The following is a 25326-nucleotide window of genomic DNA, read 5'->3' on the forward strand; positions in this document are numbered from 1 at the left end:
CAGCCAATGGGTTTTCCTTATAGCTTTAATGTGTTTCTGTTTAAGCCTTCATGATGCCATAAATATTTTAGATGTAACATTTATTTCCACCTCTGCACATCTCGATCCACGGCAATCAGCAAATTTTGAACAGCTCAGCAGAGATATGGGTGGAAAGGTGCTCTTTGTGTGTGTGTGTGTGTGTGTGTGTGTGTGTGTGTGTGTGTGTGTGTGTGTGTGTGTGTGGGTGCAGAACGGTTCTGTACTGTCTGCCCTAGTCCATATGAGGTTTCCATCTCAATGGTTAGAGGTTTTCTTGGGATCCCCGGTTGCTGACTGGTCCAGATCAATTGTCTGCCTTGTCTTAACCTGAGAGCACAGGACACGAAAGATATGACTTGTCTCACCTGGACTCTTCAAAATGATGGAGCTGAATGGCCTTTTAAACAACTAGGGGCATGTGGTTTTGCTTTCGTCTTTCAGGCTTAATACTATTTAATTTTATATAAGTATATTCCTGCCTCACCCAGTCACCTGCTAGGTATCAACGAGTGAAAGGAAAGAAGGTTGTTTTCTAAATGGCTTCTGAGTAATTGATATCCCCTTAGTGATTTACAGCTATGAAGGAAAGTAATAGCATTATAATAGGAAATGCTTTGGAAATTTATGGCTGAGTCCTCACATTCTCCCCTTGTCTATAACAAGTCCTACCCTCATGTCTCTATTTTGAAACTTACTTGAGTAATTAACATATGTTAATAATCTTTTTAATGTAGAGAAGACATAACAAACATAAAGTTGAATATTTATAGCAGAATGATGCTTCATGATAAATGTTATTTGCACAAGAGTTTTACATAACAATGAGGAATGTTTAATATTCTTTTATAAGGAAGACGTTAAAGGAAACAAATGACAGGCAGGCCATGATTTTTGGTTGCGAAATCTATTATCTGCTGTCAAGACCTGTGCTGACATAAGGCCAGCTCAATCTAAAACAAGAGACCTTCAAAAGTGAACAAAGTGGTTAATGTTCTGCAACAGTTCTGCATAGTGGGTTTGTCCATGACTCATCCGTTGAAGTGTGAATAGGACAGGGACTATTTCCCTGTTTTTCCTCTGGAATCTATTGCAGGAAACTAGATGAGCGTTTATTATTATTATTCAGTAGATGAAACCTATTCATATGGAACAAGCCCACAGGGGCCATTGACTTGAAATTCAAGCCTCCAAACAATATGGTGTTCATTAGAAGTAGTAAGAGAAAGTGAAGGGAAATACATAAAGAGGGGATCCCACTTATTAAAAGAAAAAAAATAAATTAATAAATAAGCAAATAGATAAAAATGTATTAAAATACAAGAAGAACAGTATTAGGGTAGTAATGCAATGCATTTGCGCTTGAACTTCTGAAGTCCCAACTGCACGACTTCCTCTGGGAGGCTGTTCCACAGCCCAACGGTGTGAGGAATAAAGTTCCTCTGGAACTGAGAAGTTCGACAGCGAGGCTAAACATTTACTGCATATCGGTGCTGCTGTTCAGCGAATCTAATTGCTCTCGGCAGATGAAGGGGATCAGGGATCAACCGTGAATGTGAGAGATCTCTGCTGAAATACAGCCTACGAAAATTGATTGTTGAGACCCATCGCAATCTCATTTTGTGGACCTTTTCCTGTGCAAATTTTGTCGTCAGTCAGACCACATCAAAAGCTGATACAGTCACAAAGTCAGCCAGTTTCTCTTCCAGTATAATGAACGTACGGTAGGTGCTATAAGTTTGAGCTCTGAGAAACTACATTCACCATTTGCTGTGGATACTGGAAATGTGAGAAGAATTCTGGAGAATAACAGTTGCTACGTAATTCAGGAGTTTCTTTCTTTAATATGAAAACACGGAACATGATTGTTATGTCTAATTTGTATCCATGACATGTGTTTAGAAGTCAGCTTTGATATAACTACCAAATCAAACACAGTCTGGGTGAAATTTCGAGTTATAGTTCAGTGAGAACTTTAAGCCATAAATGTTTAGGTACATTTTTCACGATACGCAGACGTTTTCGCGTTACAGGCAGTGAACGCATCACACACACACACACACGCATACACACGCAGATGTATACACATACTAATGTATGTATATATATATATGTATATATGTGTGTGTGTGTGTGTGGGTGTGTGTACACGTTTGTGTTTGTGTGAGACAGAAATAAAGCGATTGCCACGTTTAGTTCTTCATTCTCTTGTTTGTAATTATAATGAAGTTTTTCCTCCATTAAGACATAATTATTATAACAAGAAATTCTCAAAATAAATTTGTGAATAAAAAAAAGTCTACCGATGTCCCTTTTCTTTGCAATATATAACACAAGATGTTTTGCCACGAACTCTACCGTAAAAGTACCTAAGCCATGAAAACCCAGTTTAAGAGTAAAATGATTTCTCTACAATAAAAAAAAAAAAAAAAATGAAACTCGCCACTAACTAGGCAGAGATGTTTGTGATTCTGGACGCTCTTCTCTTTGGGATGTAAATTTCATCCACCTTCCGAGGCAGTTTTCCAGTTTACCCACTAAAATTTATTATGGAGCCATTCGGACATGTCATGTTAGGGATGATTTACTTAATCACATCGTAACTTTCTGAAGCTTATGAAAGACCCTCCGAGTCCTTTTAAATTAGCAGTTCAACAGTTAACTAAAACAGTTAATCATAAGTAAAATCTGAAACTGATTGTTAATTTTATTAAAGAAATTGATATAAAATCCTCTCTGGTAATCAGATATTATAATGAACATTAAATTATCAATAAACACATTTATAAAATGAAAAGGGCATTAATGTTAGTGTTATTACACCTTTATTTCTACTTGAATCTGTCACGGCTGCCTATAACAGGGCACCAATGTAATAATAAAAACAAAAATACTTTTAAAGTCTTACATATTAACGACAGCCAGCAAAGTGTTTATCTAATTGTTGTAAAAAATAAACTGTGAAATGCGTTGCTGAGAGTAAAAGAGATGCATATATGGTACAGTAAAACAGAATACTATAGTAAAGCACCGCCCCTTAACTCAAGGCGACACGCAATTGGCTGAACGAGTAGGTCACGTGATGTAGCATCATATAAAATAAATGGCCATCGTCAGTAGTTTGTTGTCTGTGGTCATTGCTCAGTGAGTCAACTCGGTTTTGTCGTGTAAGTGGAGCCTCAGTGTCTTTTCATGAGCAATAGGTACCCTACTGTACATTCTACTCAAACTCGCGTTCGTTCTGAGTTGTAAGATCTGCGCCTAGCACAACCGGTGGACTCACGCAATTAGTGCGACTCTTTAGCCTCAGTTATTTGTGTTCGTCAGATCGTTCTTTTAATTGTGTGTTTTTTTTTTTTTTGTCATTCTGTCATTGTTGATATCTTGCTTATACTATATATATATATATATATATATATATATATATATATATATATATATATATATATATATATGTATAATATATATATAATATATATATATATATATATATATATACACAATCACGTGTGGAACATAAATAAATTTCTGACTCACGTCGGGATCGAACATATCTCTCAGGTACATACTGGGCCATACATACATACAACTGCACAGGAATTACCTGGGCAAGCTAACTGCTTGCATATTTTCAACTTCCCGACTCAGCAATGACCCAATAGACAACATTTCATTCCCTTCTGATGAATACATAAAATCATCATCAACAGAAATAAATTTCCATTGGGTCATTGCTGAGCAGTTGAAAAACTCTTGCCCAGGTAATTCCTGGGCAGTTGCTCAGGTAGATTCATCCCGACGTGAGTCAGAAATATATATATATATATATATATATATATATATATATATATATATATATATATATACATACGTACATACATACTTGCATACAGTACATACAAAAAAGCATCATCAACCAGTAGCAGAATTAGATTCATTACATAAAAAGCCTAAGCGATGGAACGACACCTTTTTGGAAGCGATCGAGTAATGAAGGATCATATCTGACGTTATCCAAACTCATAGGATGTGAAGGACTGTGATTTATCATTTCCCAAAGTTCATCAGATAGACAAGCCAGTTATAGACAACGAAGTGTAGAACACGTATTACTCTTGTCTTACTAAATACTTGATGCTGATTAACGAGAAGCCTGCGCAATTCCATGTGCTTTAGAAACTAATCTCCGCGTAGAGTTTCCATGAAATTTATTATCACCGGAGTGAGAGAAATAGGTTAATGGTCTTAAAGGTTAAATGCAGTCACCCCTCTTGGGGATACTGTGTACAAGAGATTACTTCCTCAAAGAAGGATGAATGTGGGTTTTAAACTACGACTACAAATTGTAACAAAATGCTTGGATTCCTGTAGTTTTCATAGCTTTGTACATTTTAGATACTGTACTGAAATGATTTGTAAATGGTGAAAGCCTGGGTCTTACGTCACAGAAAAGTTCCACTTGCAAAAGTGAAAGGAAAAATCTAACATACGCCATTAGAATTTCTATCATTTGGGATACTCAGAAATCTACAATGAAAATTTTTTCTCAGATATGAAGTTACATAAATTTCATATAATTTTATTTAACATAAAACTGTAAAAATGTGAACATATGCCATTATGTAATTTGAGATACCCAGAATCATACTTTGTGTTTTTCTCTTAAGTATTAGTTGCATAAACTAAACTTAATTTTTACCTGCCCCCAAAAAAGGTAACTTCAGAATGATTCGTGCCAAGTGGAATAATATTTTACTTCACAAAGTAATATTTTCCTTCATGAATTGGCGAATCAGGATGAGATAAAGAAATAAAAACATTTTAAATGTATTTATGCGTAACTAACGTATGCAACTATGAATGTATCAAGTCTTAACCAGATGACTTACAATGAAACCAAGTCATTGCTTCTGTTAATGAGAATGCGATGTCTTTTTATTCACAAATGCTGTACATGTTATTATAGTCAAAGAAAAAAGGAACAAAATAGCATTATCTGGTTCTGTACTGCCACATATTTGTTTGCTTGTCCACTGCACTTTCTAACCAATAATTGTTTGTCGTAAAAGAGGCTGTCACCTTGCAAGCCCCCATCCTTTTATAGCAAAAGACATTCCTTGATCAATGCAGAGAGTTTTGGAACTTGGCACACTCAATGAATGAAGCAAGTGAGGGTGTCACTGAAGTTCTTAAGGTCCATCAAACAATGTCTCACGAGAACACAAACAAGACTGAAGAGTGTTTGAATAAATTAAAGCACAGAAACTAACAGAAACCTATATTTTAGGGTTTCCTGCAGTATATAGAGCTGATTTTAAGAATGCTGAGTTTCACGAAAGCATCACGGCAAAGTAGTTTGGGGTCTTTCACTTGAAAAACTCATAAAATACTCCTGTGTCCTTGACAAACCAAAGAGTGCTAAAATGGTTCTTCTGTACCTGGCAGAGATGGAGTCTTTACAGGACCAAGACCATGATGTATGAGTTGAGCTATAGAATGGTCACTGTACTGTGAACAAGAATGAAGTGGCATTTTGTACAGCAAGTGATGGATGAAGGTCTCTGGTGGATTTATTGTGATTACCATGAATGAAAGCACTAGAACAAGGCCATTCTTTGTATAACTGAGTTAGGTTGACCAGCAAAAGAGACGCCAGCTACCCGGAGAGCTCTATAGCAACTACATTATTAACTCTCAGTGAGTCTAAAGGAGAGACAAGTTACACAAGTGACTAGTGTCATTTAACCTTACAATGATTCAGTCAGGTTTGATTTCAAGATATCCTGAGTCTCACTAGTCAGACAACTATGTCAGACAAATAGGCCGGGAGGTATCAAGTCTTTAGTGGGCACCAAGGAGAAAACTGCACTTTCTAACATGTAAACATGCAAACAAGACAAGTCATAGAGTTAGAAGGGGAGAGGAGACTGTGCACAACCTGACATTGATGTCAGAGAATAACTGGTAAAATTTGAGTGCAATTCATCTTGCAAGTAGTTGTTGTAGATTAAGTTAGCCTTATGCTAGCACTGGTTTTTGGTTCTGAAGCAGCCCATAGCCCATAATATTCCCTGGGAAATGCAATCAGCACAGTGATTGATGAGATCCCAGTTTTGCAAGAAATGGGGACGCAATGGTGGGTATATACCTGATCTGATTTGATAAAGCACTTAGTGACAAGATTAGACAGAGGTCATCAAACTATAATAAATTCCACTTCATGTTCGATCGACATGATCTTGCAAATTCACCCAAAGAGGCAGCAAGAGAAGAAAATACTGCTAGTCAGAAGTCAGTGAGGTAATGTTTCTTACAACGCCCCATAAACCAAGGTGCCCTGAGAGAAATTTGCCCTTCATCAATACCAAGGACTAGGTAACATAATATCTGGCTCTGCAAATCACTGATAAATACAAATACCCACGGTAGTTGGTCATCACTGGACATGAGTGGTCTATTGCCTCAAATGTTCAAACCAATTCCACATAAATCCTAGCACGTTCATGCAAAGACAGGTGTGCTGTAACACGGGGCATTCAGACTGTATTATTGGGTGTATTTGGCATGTGTGTTCCTTAGTTATTATTACTACAACTTAAGTTCACAATTAATATGGTCAATAGTACTGGCTAAAATGACCAAACACCAATTCTAAAATATATTTTAGTTATTATCACCATTCATAACGCACGAAATTTCATGAGACCCTTGACTAAACAAAAAGCATGCCTACCACTGCAACCATTTGAGTATTTTTACTGGTTTCTTGCTCAATATTCTACGCCTTTCTTGTATAATCTCATCACTTCTGTAGCTAAAGTTAATAGGGAAGCGATGAATTCTGATATAATTTACGTATAGCTATAATTTAAGAATCCTGGTACTAAAACAAATGACTGTCTTTCTGTACGTGAAGATTCTAGTCCAATGTCAATTTCAGAAAGGAAATTAAACTGCAAGACAGCGAGAGCTGACTAGCCTCAGGAAGATTTCAGTGACACGTCACCTTGAAAGGACTTATGTCCGTTCATTTTTGGGGGGGGGGGGAGAAAAACCATGGCTTTTCCTTATTACAAGAAGTACAATATATAAATGTTGTCTCATTTTGACAACGTCAGGTTACAAAGCTTCTTCAAAAGCACACTAATTGATGACAGCTTAATTAAAGTGTTAGTGTCTGCATTCTTCTGAGAGGCACATTCTTGGCAGTAGTCGTAAGACTGACGTGACATTAGTCATGCTGTTCTGTAGCCCAGCTGCATTTTTTATCTCCGTCTTCTGAATCTATCAGCCTTCCCATACAAAAACCATTTTCACTTTTAGAAATTACAAGTAATGATGTAAAAATGACGACTAATCTGTTATACTTTTCCCATTTCAAGAACCAAACATTGAAAATTTCTGCTATAATTTCACCCTTTTTTTGAATAGTGTACCTAGCTTTATATAACTTAATCACTGAACTGTTTTCTTTGAAAGGCAATGAACTTTTTCATAAATCTGGAATTCTTTGCTTCTTGACACAAGATTGTAATCTTCAATGATAGGTAACATCATGTTACAAGTCAAACTGACGAATCGCATTTGATGGTAAGATTATGGAGAGATTGTAGTTAACTGAAAAAAACAGACACATAGATACGGGTTAGCTATAATCGTATCTTTTTCAGTTTTTCTCATAGGTTCATACTTCTTTTAACTGCTTTCTTGTTAGTGTTCTTTTTTGCAGTCCTCTTGAACCTACATTTTACCATAGACTTTTGTTATTTTTGAAATTTTCAGTGGGTCTATATAGTAATTCGTTATTCACAAAATCCAGCAATTCAAATGCAAGGCTTCACTTTATCGAAGTCTTCGATCCTCCGAACACTAGCCTCATCCAAATGAGTGGACTAACCATTCGTATCACCAATGGGAATATGCTACGCTATTTCATTACACCGCTTGACTGCCTTTAAATCTGTGGAGAAAGAAAATAGCCTGACTTAAAAAGTTTATGCGAAGGAATTCATATTTGGAAGGCCAAAAATTACGTAGATATTAATATGTTTTAAGACTTTACAGTGTCTCTAAACGGATTATGACATATGTCTACAGTGATTCAACAGTAATTATCGAAAATTATTTTCAGAGAGTAATTTTGTACTTTTCTTTTCAGAAACTCAACAAAAGGAAAAATGCAACTGACGCAAATAGGTAAGTTATTATTATCATTGTTTTCGTTATTTCACTAAGTATAAATGTTTTAATAATTACATAACGTTTAGTCATTTGTTAATTGTTCAGTTGATATTTCGTATTTCGGAAGTGATGTTATAATTTAAAATTTACACGCCAGCGATTTTCACATATCTATTGGTTAAATGGTTAAGAAAGTGTGTAAAAATGATGAATGATACCAATATAAACTTCGAACCTATAATAGTGCTTTGGAAAGTACGTCAGAGCTGTGCTGGTATACAGGAATGAATTTCCAAAAGAAAGCTTATTATGGGTTATGTGATCGGATAGTGGTCGGATATCTATCCTCGAAGTAGTTCCAGTGATATTATTTACCCGACTGGACGCCTGTGACTCTCGAAATCATACTTGTTACTGACCTTTTTAATAAGAGCTTCTTCAAGCGTATAACATTTGAAATGACAGCCGCATCACGATACAAACTGGCATTGATTTTGCTATTGACTAACATTATTGGAAAACGTGAGAACTTGATATGCCTAACTTACCCATTGTTAATGTGTGATTTTTCTCTGTGACAAGATTTTCCTGTGAAAGTCACATTGGAGTTCGCTCTTCTTTTGCAGATTATCGTACAGTCATATATGCAAGTATGCCACTGACATTGTTATATCGATTAGCTTTGTATGCAATACTATATTACCTTTCTTGTGGTGTGTGGTACTTGAGAGAAGACAGTTGTTCATAGTTTATAGTAACCTTTTATATCTATGCACGACTGTAAACAAATACTTAAAACGCTTAAAAATAATTTAGTTACTAATGTAATTCAATAATTTAGTTACTAATGTAATTCAATAATTTAGTTACTAATGTAATTGATACTACGTGGTGATCATTGAAAATAATGATAGAGGATATTAAAAAGCTAGATTACCTATATACAGTCGACTTATATTTGATTTCAAATTTGTATTCAGAGTCAAAATTGTCTACCACAATGCATTTTTCAGCTTTAATCAACATTATGAAGACAAGATGGGATCAGATATCGTTAGTTGCGTATGCATATATAAATATAAACTCAGACAAAAAATCTGTAATAAGAGAGAGAGAGGGAGGTATGCCGTTTGAAAAGGTCAATAAACTGAAATTACCTCCATATAAACCCATCAAAAAGCATTAGTAACCAAATCCTGAAAAAAATAGAATTTATTTCATCATGTATCCAATAAAAAAAATGATTCAACGAAACCTTAGGGCATTGCTTGCATCCGGTAAGCACGTATCTTTAATCAGTTCTGATGTCATCTTTTCTTTACACAGGGATGATTCTCGTGGTGTTCACTTCCACAACTACAGTTGAAGGAGCCTTAAGAGTAAGTAGAATGAAAAGCTTTCCATGCAAGGAAATTCAAGAAACATGAAAGGATGTATAATACATAGACATTACCAATCCATACTTCTGCGTCCTTGTGTTCCACTTCTTTCATAAGGCCTTTGAACAAGGGCATCATGAATCATGTACTCCTGTGCTCCTCGTTGCAAATGAGTATTTTGGCTTGAGGGCACCGTCGTGGCACCTGGGCTATTCTTGCATTGCCAGTTACCAGGACTGTGGATATAAATAAGAATGCACAATAGGAGGTTGGAAAATTCGTAAATATTGTAATAGAAGGCGAACAGAGTAAATCTCTAAGTCAGTAGAGTCTTAATCACTTGCTAAGTAAGTCATGAAATGGCAATGAATTCGAACATTTACGATTTTAAGCCTTGTTCCTGTATTGAGAATTATTTCCTGATATAAATTTAAGAATATACTCATAATGAAACACACACACACACACACACACACACACACACACACACACATATATATATATATATATATATACATATATATATATATATATATATATATATATATATATATATATATATATATACACATGTGTATATATATGTATATATATGTATATGTTATGAAAATAGTCACGTGTGAACCAGGGACAACGCTCTCTCTCTCTCTCTCTCTCTCTCTCTCTCTCTCTCTCTCTCTCTCTCTCTCTCTCTCTCTCTCTCTCTCTCTCCATATATATATATATATATATATATATATATATATATATATATATATATATATATATATATATATATATATATATATACACACATACATATACTGTATGCAAATGCATAGGTATATGCAAATATATGTATACATACATATACGTATTTGAGTATGTGTGTGTCTGAACGTTTAGCAATTGCAATGGATATCCTCATGATCAATCAATTGTTTATTGTGTCATACAGGCAGCAAGGCAGTCAGCGAAAACTCACTCTTCACTAGGACTACCAAGTAACTCTACAAGTATCAGGAAAAACATCCGAAACACATTTTCCTGCGACGGACTTTCCTATGGCTATTATGCTGACGTTGATAATGACTGCCAGGTAAATTTCTCCAGTCAATTTTTTGTTTTTATTTATAAAGGAATGTATATATATATATATATATATATATATATATATATATATATATATACTATGTACTATATATATACATACAATATATATATTTACTATACTGTATATATACAGTATATATATACTTTTGTGTGTGTGTGTATATGTGTTCGCTCGCTTGTGTGTGCGAGCTTGCGAGTCTGTGTTTACAGTCATAATTAGTGAAATATGCTCTGTGTTTGCATTTAAATGCCATTTCAGTATAATTATGCATTGCTACATACATAAACCCATACATACCCATATATATACATATATACATTTATACATGTATACATACATTATATATATATATATATATATATATATATATATATATATATATATATATATATATATATATATATATATATATATATATATATATATATACCTATATGTGCATGTGCGTGTGTATACGCCTGTTTGCGTGCAGATATACCACAAAACAAACTCTTGTTTTCTCTATTTGATAACTTTTTAAAAGTAAAAATTTGCTTCCAGTCCTAAAATTCAGAGCCCCGACGCACTGAAGCGCAACAATTAAGCGCTGAACTCATTCTCTTAATAACAGTTTTGAAGTCTTGAGTGAAAGAAGAAAATGTCGTTTCTCCGTTTCATTTATTTCTGATTTTGGCTTTCAAAGTTTCATTGGAATCAGCATCCGAAACGCTTCTGTAATCTATAAATTGTTTTGTTCTTTGTCTGTGGTTCATTGTACACTCTTATTGTGAGTGTCTGAGTGAATGCAAAATGGTAAATTTCGAGTTTGTTGCATTATTTTTATTATATTCCTTTTGCCTCCAGATCTTCCATATTTGTTATCCATACCCGCAATCAGATGGCTCTACATTCATGTATAAATGGTCCTTCATCTGCCCCGAGAAGACGATATTCAATCAGGTATGACATTTTTCTTTTCTCCTGAATAACACAAACAGTCTTTTCAGGCTTTCTTTTGTAGCAGTGGAGTTCCTCTGGTTTTCCGTAACGTAAATATTCTCTCTCTCTCTCTCTCTCTCTCTCTCTCTCTCTCTCTCTCTCTCTCTCTCTCTCTCTCTCTCCCGTACTTTGATATGACTTCGGTAAGATGGCACCTTTCTAAGATTATACTCTTCAAAATAAGTTCATTTTACTGTATCGTGTTGCATGAGGGAAAGATTTACTAACGACAGAGGTTGAAATACACTTTTCTCAAATGGTCTGGTTATTTCTGCGGGAGAAAAAACATATCATTAAAATTACCCTTCCTTGTTCTCAAATTATAACACTCTTGGAAAAGCAGTACAGAATATGTACAATATAGCGGATTACTTTCGAGACGATGAGGTAAACGCACTCGGTCAGCAAACTTTTCCATTTCTACAGCGGTCAACTTACCTTTTTATTTTACTGCGACAGTGTATAATTACAGAGTGATTTATACTTAGGCTTCTCTTTGTAACAATAAAATATATATTAGTGAAATGACTACTATTAAGTGGAGAAGAAAGGAATAGTTATGGCGTGGAAATGCTGGTATACAAAATCATGACCACAGGTTTATCTCCAGCAGTAAAAACAATGTCTAGGGGACTTTCAATCATCAACGATTCACTTTTATTTCAACCCATAAAACATAATCTATCTTTACAACTCTCCCCGCGATAGATTTCTACCGTCCAAAAAACGTGAGCTTAAAAAACGTTGCGGTCGACCTCAGACAGTAGCTTTATTCGCCGGCAAGGAAGAAGGTTGTTTTCAGTTACTGAAATGTGCATCTTAAAGCCTCTTGACGCCACTACAAAACCGCAAAGGCGCCGCTTCATCTCATAGGCGGCCTTGCTAAAGCTGAGCTTTCATGGCTACTCCGGACTCTTGTTTACTGGCGGGTGTCGTCTTGCGACTAAAGGTCTGCTGTGACAATTATAGCCACGCCCGCTGTCGGTGGTCAGTTTTAGCTGCAGATTGGGACTAATTTAGACCTGTTGAGCATTAGGAGCGCTTTAAAGAGACTTGGTTTCACGGATTATGCTTGTCGTTACTCGTATGTAAATCGGCGTATAAAAACATAAATCTTATGTTACTCCAGTCTTCATCTTGTTTTCATGGTAATACACACGCACATACACACATATCATGTATATATATACAGTACATACATTATACATACATATATATACCGTATATATATATACACACAATATGTATATATATGTGTGTGTATACATACATATACATACATATACAGATACATATATATATGTATGTATGTATGTATGTATGTATGTATATATGTAGGTATATATCAGTACTTACAGAATTGCCCAGTACGATGAATTAAAACGGAATTTTGGCAGAAAGAGAGGAGTGGGAAATGCTTGATATGTAGTTGCTGTCCAGAGGATATTTGATAAATCCACTGTAGAGGAATGCTGACGAAATGTATGCTGTGAATCTCACTGAGAATGTTACGAAGGAAAAGGCGTACTAGAGTTATCGTAAGGCAGGGAGAAAAGTTAATGAACAGATGGAAAAAATAAACGATGGAATCTGAGAAATAATAGACGAAGAAATACAGTCATGTGTCGATTCGATGATGCCAAGTTCTTCTCGGCAATATGTTGCGAGATGTTGCGGCATGGCTGTAGCTTAATTGAGATTCTATTGATGTTTGTAACCGAAGTCCTGCGACAGACGGGAGTGAAAGAATTACAAAGAATTGAAATTGCTTGCCATACGTAGAAGGGTGTATGGTAAGATTTTGACTGTAAAGGTTATAGGCGGTTAATAAAAGAACTGATAAAGGAAGAGAAGCAAGAGTTTAGACGAGAAAGATAACAGTGTGTATGGGTCCTGCGTATGGATCACCTACTTTTTGAAACAGCTGCAGGGAAACCTGAGAAATGGGGAGAAAATTTGGTCTAAATGGTTTGCAGGGTTGAAAAATAATTCGGATGTTTTGAGATAGTTTGGTTAAGTGGAGCGAACAGAGAAGGAAATGTGCGGAGTAAACGGTTATATGACTAGGAATTCCTGGGAAGTAGGAGGAGAGAGATATTTAGGAGTGAGTAGCTCGTTGTTCAAGTAAGGGTTAAACTATTTATAGCGCCTCTGTGCGCGTATTAGACGTGACTATCTACGAAGCTCTCCTCTATTAGGATATTGTAATTATATATATATATATATATATATATATATATATATATATATATATATATATATATATATATATATATATATATATATATATATATATATATATATATATATATATATATACATACATACACACATATATATATATACACACACATATATAGACGTATATATATATATATATATATGGTCATGTAAATAACATAAACTGGTAAAAGATGAGCATTATATTTTGGGAAGCATTTTTACTCCTTGGCAAACAACAAGGAGTTTTACTTACCTAATACAATTATGTGATGAGAAGCTCAGCCGTGAGGATAAGAATCATAAGGAATACTAATCCATTTTACAACAGATCCCAAAAAATATTGCCACTACTAGCTTCAATGACCCTTGAGATCTATTGTTATTACCATCATATCATTAGTGTTGTTCTGTATAATAAAAATCCACAATTATATAGTAAATATATTACTATGTAAAATATGTACACATAAACCAAAGACTTTCGAACACTTGAACGGTGTTCCTCATCAGTGGTAACGTTAAAATGTTTTTCACGAAATTGTGAATCTATTAACATTAGTGTTGTTGATAAAAGCAGTCTGAAAGCACCTGAAATTCACAACGAAACCTAGTTCCTTAAAGCATTATGGTTCATCTCAGCATACATTGTTTCTGGTGATCCTTGCTTGATTAAAAATGACACTCTTGATGCTCATATCTTACCGATTATTTTCATTTTGTTCTCTTCATGGAAAAATTTATACCCACAAAACCTTCGTAAGATTTATTGCACCCAACATCCCCGGATGTCATATTTTCCCGTCAACATCAGCAACCGCTGAAGCGACGATATTTCGGTGAATAAAAGGGAGTGACTAGTCTGTCCCCATCATTCCTTTGCCTTGTTCTAGCCATTCAGGCAGAGCATTTATTGTTTTATGTTTATCAGAGCCTCTCGTTGCGTGCAAAAGAAAATGTTATTTGCTTTAAGAACAGTTTTTAATTACACAATTGAAGGTATTTAAGGTTAAACAGATGCTCGTGAATGACTTAAAATTCCGTAGCCTTTTACTGGTTCCGATCAAGACTGGTTAAGGAACGAATAGAGGGAGGAGTTAGGTTTTAAGTTAGGTTAGGCAAAGGGTTCCGGTGATAGGGAAATAGAAGTTAGGACATGTTAGATAAAGGGATTGGCTGGGGGAGGGAGGGAGTTTGGAACTGCATTACTTAGGTCAGGTCAAGAAGGGTAAGACTAGTAGTTAGGTTGGGTACTGGGTTTGTGAAAAGTGGTCAAGGAGACTAAAAGAGAGAGTGAATGGAAGCGTGAAAGGATGTTGAAAAAATGGCAGGATATAAAGAGCGAGTGAAAGGAAGAGTGAAAGCAGTTAGAACAAGAGAACAAAAGGCTACCAAGAGAAAGAGAAAAGAAGTGTGAATGGATGCTGAAAAAGAGAATGGAAGCCGATCAAAAGAAGGTGAAAAGGGAATTGACAGAGGTAGATAGGGGGCATGAAAGTGGAATGAAAGTGAAAGAAACAAGAAGGAGTGAATGGAGGTGTGAAAGAATATTAAAAGAGAAAGCACAAGGATTCTGAAAGAGAGAAACCAGAAAGAGTGAAAAAAGATTGAGAGAGGGAAAAAAGATGATTCGAAGGGAATGAAAGAGAACTAGTCCTAACCACTGGGGTAACTGACCCCAGAAGGGGAGAGAATGGAATGGGGAGATTGAAATGTGTATGAGAGAGAGAGAGAGAGAGAGAGAGAGAGAGAGAGAGAGAGAGAGAGAGAGAGAGAGAAATTAAAAGAATGAAAGGAGGTTAAAAGAGAGAGAGGGAGGTAAGGAGTGTAAAAGGAGGTTAAATGAGAGTTGAAAGTAGTACAGAGAGAGAGAGAGAGAGAGTTGGCTCATGATTGTACTCGTTGAGTCATTGACATACCCTTTAGTGCATTATTGATTGAGCCCTCATACAGGATTGAATTACTTAGTGTATGTAGGCTCTCAAAGGCTGTTTTTCCTCTGTCTCCTAGACTTGGCTGCTGTTCCTCACCCCTTCAGTGAGCCTTCTTCTGTTGACCTGGATATTATCTCCTCCTTCAAGAACACTGCATACCTAACTCATCACAACCCATGGGATTTTGTGAGGCTTATTTATTTCTCGTCATAGTGTGGTTCGGATTCCACAATGAGCTGTAGGTCCCGTTGCTAGGTAACCAATTGGTTCTTAGGCCACGTAAAATAAGTCTAATCCTTCGGGCCAGCCTTAGGAGAGCTGTTAATCAGTTCATTTCAGATCAGTTTTTATTCTCTTTCTCCTCTGTGCTTATGGTTGTGCAGGGTCATGCACTTCTCAACACTCTGTTCTCAAAGGCATTCAGCTTCTGTTCTCTGTCTTTGGTGGAAGCTCAAGCCTCATGTTAAACCAGAGCTTTTGATCTTTTAGTGATTTAGTAAATTTCTCCTGGACATTATGATAAACTATATCTAGTGGCAGAGTTTCTACTGAAAGTACAACTGAGGTTACCCTGTAAGGCAACTTCCTTCAGGTCACCTTTGCAAGGTTTATAAGCTTTCCTTATTAGGGTGCAGCTCCATTTCTTTGTGTACAACTATTTAAGCACTGGCTAGGGGACCTTCTCACACTGAAAATGTGCTGTTGTGGATACGTTTCCTGGGCAGAAGAAAAGGATTTCATATCTGTCCTAAGTGGCTGGTTTGGAAGAGGGACGACAACAACCATCCGATGCAGTTTCTAAATACTACATTCACAGATTTGCAAGACAGCTGACTGGACTGCCCATGATTCACCCTAATTTCTGTTTATAAGAACTACGGTCAAGTAAAAACACACTTATAAGGACTAGACCAAGTGGGATTATATATATATATATATATATATATATATATATATATATATATATATATATATATATATATATATATATATATATATATATATATATATATATATATATATATATATATATATATATATATATATATATATATATATATATAGAGAGAGAGAGAGAGAGAGAGAGAGAGAGAGAGAGAGAGAGAGCAAAGTAGATAACTGTAAACAGCTAATAAAACCGCAAGCCGTTATAATGCATACATCGAGTGTATGATTCCAAGACGGGTTCCAGATCGTTGGGCTGTTTTAAACCACAAACCGCCACTTTATCATCAGCCACCTTGTTATTTAATAATGTTTGTGGAAGAGATCGATATTAATTAGGAAAAAGTAAAGAGTTCTGGGATGGGAAATGGCCTTCATATTTAACCAAGAGGTATCTGAACTCTCATTATGATAACTGTACAATTTGCATGTTTTGTATCTTACATTTTACACACACACACACACACACACACACACACAACAGACACACTCTATCTCTCTCTTTCACACACACACACACACACACACACACACACACACACACACACACACACACACACGCTATAATATTGATAATGTCACCCTTTTCAGATCCATGTAAATTTAAAGGCATCATGCAAAAACTTTTACCTTCTTTATTGCAAACAATTTTTGGATGTGTTTTCACTGAAGGAACTGAAATGTCTACCAGGGTTCGAAATCAAGAAGCTGCTCGTCCAGCTGGTATTCAGATTAGGGTTAAGGTTTACTGCAGCATACACATGCATACATATTTTATCTGCCAAACTCATTATATTTTAGCCGAAATAGTTCTATCCTCATTTTATAATGCCATTTTTTTTATTTCACTGAAATATTTGGAATTTACAAATACCAATCACATTCTCAGGAGAGTGCATCGAAAGAGTACTTAACTTCAATGATACTCTTTTATCATATTCTCACCACCCTCCCCCCAAAAATAAAAGGCCTGGAGTACTTAACACTGAAGTTAAGCATCTTTTCCTTTGAAAGAAGAACCTAGGTCCAGAGGTTCACCACCGCTGAAGATAATAACACATTAGGCACCTCTTTTAGGCACATCACCATATCAAATTAGTCGAGTTCAGGCATGTTCTGCTTCATCAGTTAAAGGCTTATTCTCAGTCTTTTTTCCTCCAAATTTTGTATTTTTTACCAAATAAAATCTTAAGCTCTTGCTAGTTGTAACGCCAGAGAACAAACAATTAAAAGCCACTGAGAAACTCTAGAGTGTTCCCACTATCAGATAAAACAGTTAGGGGGCTCCTTTCCCGAAATCCAGTGTGCCTCTGTTTACTTAAGCAGTAAGTTGTAAATCCGGTGGCCCTCAGATTGGTAGGGTTTGTAGCTAGAATTTAGAAAGGCAACTTCATCCCAAAAAAACTTCTTGAGAACCAAAATTTTCTGAAAGTTTGTGTGTATATGTACAGTACATATGCATATACACAGCATAGTCGATATCAACTTGATGGTTCAGTGGCCAAAAGTCACTGTAAATCGTTGTCTCTAAAACAGATAGAGTTTCGAATCTCATTGGAAATGAAGCCCTTATCAATTATAATTCCCCTTATGTGTAAATTATTCCCTAGGTATAATAAACTGGATATTAAACGATTTTTGTGGCTTAATATTTGTGAATATAGAAGTGTCACAGTACATGCGACAAATATCATATGTATATATATATAAATATATACTATATATATATATATATTTTATATATATATATATATATATATATATATATATATATATATATATATATATACATACATACATATATATCACAAAATAACCACACAACTCCACTGTGTATATACATACATATCAATCGAAACAAGCATATATAATTTATATACTATATATATATATATATATATATATATATATATATATATATATATATATATATATATATATATATATATTTATATATTATATATATATATATATATATATATATATATATATATATATATATATATATATATATATATATATATATATATATATATATATATATATATATATTTCCATAAAAATAATTTTACAGATAACAATGAAATGTTAATTTCAGGAGTCATCAATTAAGAATCATATGAAATTTTCGTATTTGCTTATTTACTTTGTAACCCCCAACAGTCGGCATAAACAACAATTAGATTCATATTGTTATAAAAAAAATGTTTCGCTGTTTTGCACATTGTAAAATGAACATTCTTATCTCCATGACCTTTATCTTAGTTGGTTTACTTCTTCGAAGAAACCACGATGAAAAACAGCTTTAAGATAACATTAAAATCAGCATCCACCATGAAATCATGAAATCAAAAAAATGTTTAAAAGTAGGTAATGCAAATTAGAAAAAAATATGATTGTAGCAAAAAGTAGGTATTGCATGTGTACATAGTATATATATATATATATATATATATATATATATATATATATATATATATATATATATATATATATATATATATATATATATAAATCCCATGTCATATTCATCATTATAGTGCTTATAGGAAACGACTTTCATCAGCCGCTTGCAAAAATTTATTGATCACCATTGACTTAGTACCTTAAGTTAAGATATCTGGCTGGTTAGTCTGCTTTCGTGGCTACCAATTGCTTACCAGCCACCGATATCTAAGAACCACATTATCGAGAAATGAATCGCTCACCAGAAACAAATTCCTCTTGTTCTTTTAGTACCTGGCTGGTACTGGGGGTGTGCTAGCAGAGGACTCATTTTTCGGTTGAGTGCCTGAAAGTTAACACCCTCAAGAGTCAACCTCTTTACGGTAATTGGATGCAAGGAGTTTAACATTAACGGTAAAATTTTGATAGGTCTATTAGTCAGGTAATGGGAAAAAAAACCCTTCAGAGAAATACAAGAAGGAAAAACTCTACGGCGCGGGGAGAGAAGACGAATCTCAGGTACTGGATGTCCCGTGTGAGGGAGAGAGAGGGGCTTCTGCTCTCTGAATCATCGGCGAGTTTAAGGTGATTCTCAGTGCACTTAACGGACCAAGAGAGAGTCGTTTGCGGTGTCCAGCCGAGGTCCTCCAAGGCTGGCGCATGACGTAAGAATAACACTCATAGGTTAACCGCGTCAGCAATTATCTCCACGAAAGAGACCCTTAATTGTTCCCTCTTCGGTAGTTCATATGCTAATGAGATCTCCGGGGAGGTGATGCGTGCCAGGTCCTCGCTCTGACCAAGTTTCATTATTTATAGTAGCCTGTGCTTCTTCTGGTCAGCCGCAGTGTCAGGTTTGATCTTTGTGAATTCACACAAACACAAGAATACAAAGATGTGTAGTCGTGCACTCTGTGCATATATATAAATGGTGGGTGAATCGTGATACTTGATACGTGAACCGATATGAAATATATCAACAGAGGGGAAAGAACCGAAATCTTTTGTTTTATCCCATTAATAACTGTTTAAGAGCTTGTGCGTAAACGGCATTCAACGATTTAGATTTCAAAAATAAATTCAGAGGGTTGCCATTTTCGATTAACAGACAGTATATTCAATTTTGCTGCAAGCTTAAATTTAATATGGTAACGCATGTAATTACTACAGTATATATATATATATATATATATATATATATATATATATATATATATATATATATATATATATATATATATATATATATATATATATATATATATATATATATATATATATATATATATATATATATATATATATATATATATATATATATATATATATATATATATATATATATATTCATTAGATAACCTAGATAACAGAGTGAACGGAATTCTTGCTCCCAGACTCTATTATGAGATGTGTTTTAAGCATAAAAGGAATCATACAGTTTTGTAAAGTATCTGAAATTAAATATCGTCCTTTATATTTCAAAATTAAAATAATCTTTCAGTGAAAACTACTCTACTTAAAAAAAATAACTCTTTTATTAAAGAGGCCATTACTCAGATGATCGAGGGTCCGACTGAGTACTGATCAAGCGAATATCTTTTCTTTCTAGGGGAGGTAGGGGGGGGGGCTGGAGGGAGAGGTATAAAAACTCCAACATTTTTCCTTATTTGAGGTTAATATGTTGAGTCAAGAGAATTTCACTATTTTTACACAAGACTTTCTTTCTAACAGTTCGTATTTTTTTTAAACAGAATTAGTCATTATCTTCATTCCTTCTCTTTCGTATAATCTCAAGGTTTTCCTAAGATGCTACGACCATCCTCTGGTTCGCTGCCTAAGTTTCTTGCAGAATTACCTTCGATTCATTCAAGGGTTCTAGAATAGGCATCTCCTCGCTCTCTGGAAACTTTTTCTTCATGTATTTTCCAAGGCCTGATGCCTTCGGCAATAAACTGAGTATTGTTTTTTGTTTTACCCAGTATTTGTAATTGTTCTGAATCGAGTTAGCATTTGGGCTCTCATTACTGATGTTAAGTTCACGGGGTTTATGAAGCAGCCAACTGCATATCTTAAGTGTATTTTCCGTTAAACGTTAAGCTTTAGAAAGTTTGACTTGATGGAGAAACTGCAAATTTTGAAAAATATCTGAATTATGGTTAGTCCTTAAAAAGGTGTGAAGTTTGGAAGGCCTTTAAACTATCTAGGCCTCCGTTTCTTTATTGAAAAATACGTCTCTCTTAGTTATTTTTACCTACCAATCTCGGTGTTCTAATATATTATGTGTGTATTTTTTCTTACTCTTTTTTTAAACATAACTTTCCTGTGAAGTGAAGCATTGTTTTATTTTCTATAAACACAGTCTCATGTCATCCTTTTCAGCAGAGGGGATGCTCTGACTTTTTCATTTATCATGGAACTGCTCCCTGTTCACTGTCTTTATCTTGAAGTTTGTTCTCGTGTACAGATGCAAAATAGATAATTTATTCGAGTTTTTGCATGAAATTTGGTGGCTCAAATGAGGAAACATTTTCAAGCCTCACTAGGGGATAATCTCTAGGTAGAACTTTTGACCTCATCACAGCTCTGGTCACTTTTATACTTGAGCAAACTCAACCATCAGTACTGTCTCCCAAGTCTTCCTTGATAATTATGATTAGGGAATTTTTCCGAGTGGGCGTCCACCCGCTGTTCACCGGTTAAGGTATGAATTTTTGGTTCTTTCGAGTCACTCCCTAGTTAAGGACTTTATCTGCTCTGGGCTCACATGTTGCTAGGTCCAGGAGCGCCTTCTAATAATCAGGATTAATAGAGTACAGGGTTAGTCCGTCCCGGCGATACTGCGCATCTTTGTGATGTAGGATGGATGCTGGGAAGCTTAACAAAGAAGAAAACCAGGAAAACAAGGAAATGAAGGGTCACTGTGGCAAATGTCTGAGAGGTCCCCATTAATCCCAGGTACTGCTGAGCTAATGGATACGAATAACCCTCCATATGTCTTTTTGTTGATATTTGGCTAATACGGAAGCCATGGACGCGATCAGGTCAAGACTTAAAAGGGCTGACCAGGTGAAGAGCACCTTAATCCGGGTTAAGAGGGCTTTCTTGCTCTTCACTCTGGTAAGGTCAAGGACTAACTGATGACTTTTCTTTGTCTTAACCTCCGCCAAATGCAGCCAGAGGAGGACATGCGTTAGATTGTTCTTATTTTGGTCAGAAGAATAATTTGGGAGTCAAGCGCTCTACATGAAGGGCTTCAACAAATCTACTAGAGGCGTGTCCCAGAGCTTTCATAACGTCTTTCATGTCTGAATGAAAAGACCACTCTCATAGACAAATACGTTGGCTGTAAGTTTACCCGTTTAAGGGCATGCAAAATAAAAGGAAATATTTCAAAATGAAATTTCCAGCACTTCCAGTACCAGAAATTTGTTTGTCGAGCTCGTAGACAGGAAAAGATAATATTGTCTGTGATTCGAAATAACCGGAATTCTAATTTAGAATTTCTAACCCCACCACTCTCTCTCTCTCTCTCTCTCTCTCTCTCTCTCTCTCTCTCTCTCTCTCAGTATATGATACATGTGTACAGCTGTTTTATCTACTATTACTGGCAAATTATATTTACGGATAAGCTGCATAAAATATCCGATTTCATGTTATCATAAATTAGCTGCATCGGACAAGTTAATGTTTAGTTGGCCGGTTAAATAAGGAGAAAACGGTTCGGTTGTAGTTAATATTTCCTTGGAGCTTCAGCATTTCTTTTTATAGCAAGCCAGGATAGGATATGAAAAGACAGTACAAGAGAAGACAAGAAGTATGAAAAAGAAGAATATAAAACGCTTCGACAATGAAGCGCTAAAGGAGGGAGAAAGATGAAAAAGACTCGGTAGCACATTCTCATTGCATGGAATCGCATGACTGCGCATGTGCGGGTTTTACAACTTAATGGTCATATATCACTCTTCTTTTCCTTCGGATTGGATAATTCTTGCTTATTATTTCTTCCATTATTATCAGTGTCTGACAAGTTACCTGGTTTCTTATACTAAAGTAGCGAGGTTGAATTTAATCTCGTTCACCTTATTCTGAATTTGTTTAGTTCTAGGTTTGGTCTATTCTATTTTCTTTCACTGTTTTACGATATTCCGGCTGTGGTTCATCCGGCATGAAGTTTTCCGCTTTCTTGTACCTAATCCTGGGTAAAAACTACTGAGATTTCTGTTTTTTTGTTTTTGCTTTTGCTGTTCTTTGATGTAGTTTACTGTCTGTTATATTTATATTATATATTCTATAAGTTCTTTCATAATATTCCTTTGATCTTGGTCATAATTTAGAATTTGTAGTAAGTTCCTGGAATGCTTGCAATTCCTCGATGTTACTGTGCAGTAATAATAATCCAGGTATTCACTCACAGGTCTCACAATATTTCTGTAGAAATGCAATCTGATTTTGCCGTCTAGGTTACGTAATCCTTAATAGTTTTTGTTTTCTGTGTCTTGCTTTGATTGTCTTCGAGTGATGTGATGCAATTTACCTTTGCTTTGCATGGAAAGTTCGAGAAGTTCTTCTTTCAGTAGAAGTTCTTCATGATTCTAACATGAGGTGGTGAGTTTTGTCGAGACTGGTAAGAACATGCTATTTTCGAGGTTTTTTTTTATACCCCATTCATTTTCGCTGTTCTTGTGGAGCGATGAGTTGGAAAATGACTTATGCAGATACTGTATTAACCAATGGTAATGTGTTGGGATTCTTCCGGTATTGCTATTCAAAAATATACCATGTCCTGAGAGCAAGGTTTTCTTGTTCAAGGCTGCCAAATGCTTCAGGACTCAACAACTCCTCCCACCCCATGAAAAGCAGGTCAAATGATTTGGTGTCTCTGGAGAAATGTCTTATCAAATTTACTCCTTTTCCCCTGCCTTAACCTCTGAGAGAAACATATCTGCCAATGTTCGTCATCATGTGCTAAAGAGCAATCTTTTCCCTTAATGTTCTTACTCAGTTACTTGACGATATTAATTTCATGGAATTGTGTTACTTCTTCCAGAAAAAGGTATCTTCAAAAGTTGCTTCTTACAAATTTCATTTTACCTTCCTTTCATATTTCCATGAAGCCTCTCTTTGATTTACTATAGATGGCATCTCCGAGGAATTTGTCTCTCAAAGTTCCTTATTCTTAACATTTCTGTCTCCTAAATGATAAAGCCAACAACTGAATAGCTGACTAAATCTTAGATAATAGTAAGAGAGGCAGTTGATCTCGATACCTCCTTTTTTGCTGACCTTATCACAAGACCCAGCTTTTGACTCTTACTGCAGAGGGGATGATGAAAAGGAATCATCATATTCCGAGTTGGAGCCATGGGAAGGTGAACAAGTGCCATTAAGTTAGCAAGAAGACATAAAGGGGAAAAGCCTGACAGTCAGTCTTTTCCCCTCATTGCATAGTGTAAGAAGATGTTAGCCACCATGTTTATCAAAAGCTGACAAGCTGTAAATGTCGTGATCACTAGTAGAACTAGTGCTCTTGTCAAGCCCAACTGATTAAGGTAAAGGTGTTGCCTTTTAGTGATGCTAATCCACTTTCTCTGTCTTCCATCACAGAGTTTTTTCCCACTAGTCTCTTAATACTGTCGACTGCGCTGCAGTCTCCATTATAAATTATCTCTTCCTTTTCAGGAGACACTGACTTGCACACGTCCAGAAGATGCTGTCCCCTGTGGGGAAGTTTCTGCGTATTACTTTGTCAATGACTCTTTTGGAAACGCAGATGAACCATTTAGTAAAAACGAAATTAAGAGACGATGAAGTTTCACAACAGAGCAGGAACATACTTCTTTCTCCTAATGTAAAACGTGTTCTGTATAGTTATAATTGGGAGAGCGATTCTATAGCTAATGTCTACCGGCAAATCTCTACTAAAGCTGTCAATATAAGCATGGCTAAAATAATTTTTTCCATAGATATTGTCTACCTTATAGTTCACTCCCATTTGTTATTAATTTCGGTGTCTCCCCAGCGATTGTGACAAAAGTATTCTCCTGCTTTTCGTACCTAAGGGAATTTGCTGATCTATATAAATGTTTGACGTTGCAGTCGTCGTGATTTGTGCCAGATAATTTCACACATAATT

General features: G+C 35.4%; 1 protein-coding gene across 1 annotated transcript; it reads left to right on the top strand.

Moving 5' to 3' along the window:
- The first annotated feature begins 3159 nt into the window (after positions 1-3159).
- On the top strand, positions 3160-25326 carry LOC136843180 (uncharacterized). The gene is made up of 6 exons (XM_067111250.1): positions 3160-3185; positions 8177-8214; positions 9526-9578; positions 10516-10656; positions 11515-11610; positions 24873-25326. Exons 2-6 carry the CDS (start codon positions 8196-8198, stop codon positions 24999-25001), a joined length of 438 nt encoding a protein of 145 aa, XP_066967351.1. The 5' UTR covers positions 3160-3185; positions 8177-8195; the 3' UTR covers positions 25002-25326.

The sequence above is a fragment of the Macrobrachium rosenbergii genome, chromosome 11 (assembly GCF_040412425.1).
Source record: "Macrobrachium rosenbergii isolate ZJJX-2024 chromosome 11, ASM4041242v1, whole genome shotgun sequence".
NCBI classification, from domain to species: Eukaryota; Metazoa; Arthropoda; class Malacostraca; order Decapoda; family Palaemonidae; genus Macrobrachium; species Macrobrachium rosenbergii.